This window comes from Petaurus breviceps, unplaced genomic scaffold, assembly GCF_028583685.1.
Source record: "Petaurus breviceps papuanus isolate PSGF00001 unplaced genomic scaffold, PetGlider_PUasm1.0 90444, whole genome shotgun sequence".
In the NCBI taxonomy this organism is placed as follows: domain Eukaryota; kingdom Metazoa; phylum Chordata; class Mammalia; order Diprotodontia; family Petauridae; genus Petaurus; species Petaurus breviceps.
The window spans coordinates 3,935,689-3,941,688 of NW_027187256.1; the positions used below are offsets into that span (position 1 = coordinate 3,935,689).

Consider the following 6,000-nt stretch of genomic DNA (forward strand, 5'->3'; position numbering starts at 1 on the left):
TACTTCAATGGCAACATATCATGATGGAAGGAGAGAAGTGTCAAAAGGGATTTTGGTCATTAAATGATTTAATCTCTGAATTGGCAGAGCTTTTGGGAGTGCTTTCATCCACCTGACACAATGTAAATAGGAAATGGGTTTATTTTGCAGTGTGACATATTCACAATAGAAAGGAATTACAGGATTTTAGTTTTGGAAGAGATTTTTATGGCACTGTTCTGATAAAGACAATGATGACATTAACTCACATTTATGTAGGATTTTAAGGTGTTCAAAATTATACCCATTTCTTTTGCCATTTGATCCTCACAACTTCTCTGTGAGGTAAGTTTTATTTCCTCTTTTACATATGAGGAAATTGAGACTAGGAGAGGTTAAATGATTTTCCAGGGTCTCAGACTAAAAACAATGTAAGAAATGGAAATGTAAGATTGGCAAACTTTAAGATTGGCAAAGCACTTTATATGTTTCATCTCATTTGAACCTCACAGCAATTTTGTGAAGTGGGTGCTATCATTATTCCCTTTTTACAGATGAGGAAACTGAGACTTAGAGAAGTTAAGTGAGTTTTCCCAGAATCACAGAGCTAGTATGTCTTTGAAGCTGGAGTTAAGGCTTTTTTCATTCCAAGTCTTGTGGTCCAGACTAGGTGACACAAGACAGGTATCCTGTTATTTCTTGAATACTATCAAGGATTGGGAACTCCTTCCCTCTAACACCATCCAGTTCTATAGTTGGAAAATGTAGCTCTTTCAAAATTATTTCTCTTATTGAATTTAAATTGTCCCTCAAATAAATTCAAACCATTGATGATTTCCCTCTTTTCTCAGGAACTACATGGGCAAGGGGCATAACATCTTAATCATAGCATAGCATAGAAAAATTATATTGAATCCCTTCTGTCCTACTAAGAGGCTCTATGTTAGGATAGGGGTTTGTTTTAGCTATAAAGCTTTATAGACCTTGAACATGTTGTATGAGGGAATGAGGGAGTTGACTGTGAAGGAACAATTACTATGCCTGAAAGTCTAAATTTCCTTTAAGAGGGAGGGGGCCAAAAAAAGAAGAAGAGGAAAGGGGTCAGTTCATATTCCATCCTTACATGACTTAATGGTAGTTTGGTGGCACAGCAAATAGCACTCTGGACCTCAAGCAAGGGAGAATCAAGTTCTAATCTAACTTCAGTCACTTACTAGCATGTGACCTTGGACAGGTCACTTTATGTCTGTTTGCCTCGATTTCCTCAATTATAAAATGCTCATATAAACACCTATTTCAAAATGCTATTGTGAGGATTAATGAGACAATATTTATAAAGCACTCACCACAGTTCCTGGTATATAGTAGGTGTTTACTAATGCTTCTTCCTTTCTCCCTTCTTCCCTTCCCCTCTTTCTCTTTACCTCCCTCCTTCCATTTCTTCTTTCCTTTCTTCCTTCTTTCATCCTTTCCTCCCTTGTTTCCTTTCTTCTTTTTATCTACATATTGACTACTGTATTTATCTAAATGGATGTTTTTGAAGTAATCCTTCCAGGAGAAGTCAAGGTCAGGATGCGGTGAGTAAAATTTATTGAAACAACTACTTTTGAATTCATTCATGGAGAAACAAGGGCTCAGAAAAGTTACTGGGGAATATATAGCCTAAAATGTTAGACTGGATGATTTCTAATAGCCATTCCAGTTCTAATTTGCTCATGCTGTATATGAAAAAAGAGAAAATTTATATAATAAAATGGCTTGCCCAGGGTCACTCATTTTCTCTCTAAAGTGGCAGAGCCAAGATTATAAACTGGGTTCCTCCTGCTCTTCTGACCTTGGGTTCTACCTACTGGCCCATGCTTTCTGCCACCCTCCCCTTCCACAATGCCTCCCCTCTTCAAGTTTAGAAAGCGCTCCCACAGAAGCATTCTGTCCTATTCTGAGACCCAGTTGTGCACTATCTTTCTGCAGCTTGCTAAGCCAGGTTCACACTCACACTCACAACAGGCAGGGAGGGCCCAAGTGAGAGCATTAGATTACTATTAAATCAAAGAAAGCCCCCCAGTTGAAATTTTTCTTACTTCTCAAATACTTCTCCAGAGCTGAGCTTCATGGTCTTTGTGTTTTTGTGTCCCTACTACATCACACTTTCCCTGCCTGACTTTTAGTAAGTCCTAAGTTAATATTTGTTAAATTATTTACACTATATATTGTGGGCTGGTTCTCTATTTTTGGATTCAGCACCTTCTCTTATGACTAGAAACATATGTCTCTAAAAGGTCATGTTTCCATCAGCCCAGGTTCTGATCTTGTGGGTCCTAAGGAGATTCTTGTTTTGAGATTCTTTAATGAATTATTAATAAAGTGATATTGATTATTATTATATTCATATATATTGATGGTAATGACATATATTGATATGATTATATATCATTATAAAATGACACATATAATCACATTAAAAATTCAAATTTTATAAGTGTGAGGCTTCCAAAGGATCATATACTTCATAGTATCATATACTTAGAGCTAAAGTGTTCTTAGAAGTCATTGAGTCCAGTTCCTTCATTTTACAGATGAAGAAACAGAGACCAGGCAGGTGGAGTGATTTGCCCAAAGTCACACAGGAAATAAGTAGCGAAATTAGCATTTAAACCTTGGTCCTCTGTGACTACAAATTCTTTGCCTTTTCTGCCTTATCACACTCCATCTTATAACTTTTGCATGTTAAAAATCAAATTGGAAGGACCCTGTCCAGATCTATACCTAAAGGGAAATTTTCTCTATAACAATCTTTGCAAAAATTATTCAATCTGTGCATAAGAGCCTTGAATTCTGGGAAATCAACTCTGTCCTGAGGCAGCCTTTTTCAATCTTTTTCAAATAATTGCTTTTGTTGGGAACTGAATAATCCTCTTTATATTTTGATAAACTTGCTTAACAATAACTCAATTTTTATCTTAGTTCTGCCCTTCAGTAAATGCAGAAAAATCTGTGTTCTACTCTATTTTTAATTTATATTTTAATCAGAAACAATCCATTTTCTCTTCTTTCCAATCCTAAATCCACTAGTCTCAATTGAGAATGAAGGAAAAATGAAACTCCTGATAAAATATGTATAATCAAGAAAAAGAAATTTTACTTTTGTCCATTTAAATTCACTTTTCTACACTTTTAGCCCTTCACATTTCTATCAGGAGGTGCTTAGCTGATTTCATCATGAATCCTCTGGAACTGTGGTTGGTTAGAGTTCTTACTTCTTTCAAAGTTGTTTGTCCTTAATATATTGTCATTGTATCAATTATTCTCCTGGTTTTGTTTAATTCACTATGCATCAATTCATACTAATACTCCCAAGTTTACCTTAAAACCCTCTCTTTGCCATTTCTTATATTAATTACATTGTAGACTTTCACATTAATGTATTATAATTTATTCAGCTATTCTACAATTGTTAAGTACACCCCAAAATTAATACCCTTTGAGACCTCAAAAACCCTAAAACTCTTTTTGTATATTCTCAGAGTTGGTTTTTCTTAGGACAATTCCTTTCTTTACTGTACATTCTTTCCACTTCCCCTTTCCCACTCTTTTTCCTTCTATCTTCCTGTTGAATGAAATGCATTTCTTTACTCAATTTTGTGAGTGTGTGTGTGTGTATCCTTTCTTTCCATGAGCCAGTTCAGGTTAGAATGAGGTTGTCTCTTCCCACTGACTTCTCCTTGATTGTATAAAGGTCTTCTTTCCTTACTTGATTATGTGAGAGGAAGATGACAAAGAGGTAAAGAGATAGACAGACAGAGACAGTGAGACAGAGATAGACAGAAAGACAGGGATAGAGACAGAGACAGAAAGAGACAAAGAGACAGAGAAACAAAGACAGAGACTAAGAACACAAGTGAATAAAACCTGGCCAAATACATATGTCCATAAAAAGCTGAGGATTAATTGATTCTACCTGTGGGGTGGTGTTCCTCTATTGCCTTTATTAATGGTCATTTATATCTCCTACTTGAATAAGAGAGGTGAGAACAATCAAATAGAAATAGGTGAGTGTCACCTGGATATGTAAGAATGTATATTCCTTGTGAAAAAACTACATTTAGACTACAGTCACTCATTAAAATTAGTAGTCTAGGGCCCCTGACTTCTGGTCTCTAATTATTTTTGTGGCTTTATCTCCAGGAAAGAAGTTTCCCCTTTTATGCTGGGCTACCCATCCAACCACACGTTACTGAACACAGCTACTTTCATCCTTCTGGGTGTCCCAGGGCTGGAGGTAGCCCACCTTTGGCTGGCAGTCCCACTGAGTGCCATGTACTCTGTAGCTCTCTTAGGAAATATGATCATCGTGACTGTGATCTGGACAGATAGTGCCCTGCATGAGCCCATGTATCACTTCCTATGTGTCCTGGCTGCTGTAGACATTGTCATGTCAACTTCTGTCACCCCCAAGATGTTGCACATCTTCTGGTCAGGCAATGGCATCATTGGCTTTGCTGCCTGTTTCACCCAGATGTTCATTGTTCATGCCACCACAGCAGTAGAAACAGGATTGCTTGTGGCTATGGCCTTTGACCGCTATATAGCCATTTGTAAACCTCTGCACTACCAAACCATCCTCACACCACGGATTATGATAGGGATGGGCATGGCCATCATAGCAAGAGCCGTCGCATCTATGACTCCAATTACCTGGATGGTGGTCCATCTGCCATACTGTGGCTCCCATGTGATCCCCCATTCCTACTGTGAACACATGGCTGTGGCCAAGTTGGCATGTGCTGATCACATGCCAAGCAGTCTTTTTAGCTTGATTATGTCCTTCATCAATGTAGGGACTGATGTGATCTTCATTGCTACCTCCTACAGTTTAATCCTCCAGGCTGTGTTCAGTCTTCCATCTCGAGAGGCACGGGTCAAGGCACTCAGCACCTGTGGTTCACATGTGAGTGTTATGGTCCTCTTTTACTTGCCAGGTATATTGTCCATCTATGTAGCCTTGTTAGGACAGCATGTAGTGCCCTTGCACACCCAGGTGCTGTTGGCGGATTTCTATCTTGTCATCCCTCCTTTGCTGAACCCTCTTACTTATGGCCTGAAGACGAAGCGCATCCGGGAGCGAGTGTGGAATGTAATGACTGCCACACTCCCTGGCTATGTCTGCCTAGACTTAGCAAAAGAGAAAAGACCTACTCAAGTGTTTGTAATGGAACACAGTGAATCCAGATGAGGGGCACAGGCTCAGAAGTAAGTGGACATATTGAAATTCTGTCTTTATGTGTATCATTCACTTCTGGCAGGGTCTGTCTCACATTGGGGATTTTGTAGAAGTCCTCAAGCGATAGTGAGAGTCAATCTACCTAAATTCTTTCCAAACTAAAGATGACATTTCAGACACGTTAGTATTTATATTTCTTATCTTGGGTCTTCAATCAAAATGTATTTATTGAGTTTGATGGCCAGTCAATAAGTTGGAAAGTAATTATTTCAACTTCCTTGTGCCAGGCTGCTTGGTTGGTTGTTGTTCTTTCTCAAAGAAGACCAAAATGACATCATTATGTTAGAATCACGTTACAGCATGTCTGACTGTAGTTGATTAGACCAGTACAAGCTTAGAATGTTCTACCATTGCTTGGGCACAAATAATCCATGAAGACATTTTGGGTGAGTTCTGTAATCCTTTATATTTCATTTTTTTCCCATTATTTCAATTCTGCTTTGTTCATAGAGCACAGCAACTTCCTCTGCCAGTGTCTCCCACATCACACAATCAATTTCAAAGTTCTTAAGAGAGACCTTGAGAGTGTTTATGTAATGCTCCTTCTGAGCACCAAATGAGTGCTTGCCCTGTGAGATTTATCCATAAAATAGCCATTTTGGCAAGCATATGTTTTGCACTCAAACCACATGACTAGCCCTTAAGAGTTGTGCTCTCTGAAGAAGAATTTGAATGCTTGACAGTTTAGTTCAAGAAGGGACCTCAGTGTCTGGTAACTTATCCTACCAGGTGCTCTTCAG

At 38.4% G+C, this 6,000-nt stretch overlaps 1 protein-coding gene across 1 annotated transcript; it reads left to right on the forward strand.

Moving 5' to 3' along the window:
- The first annotated feature begins 3,427 nt into the window (after window positions 1-3,427).
- Window positions 3,428-5,212, forward strand: LOC138177794 (olfactory receptor 52I1-like). Its single transcript, XM_069108994.1, has one exon. It carries the CDS (start codon window positions 4,184-4,186, stop codon window positions 5,210-5,212), a length of 1,029 nt encoding a protein of 342 aa, XP_068965095.1. The 5' UTR covers window positions 3,428-4,183.
- Window positions 5,213-6,000: the final 788 nt, after the last annotated feature.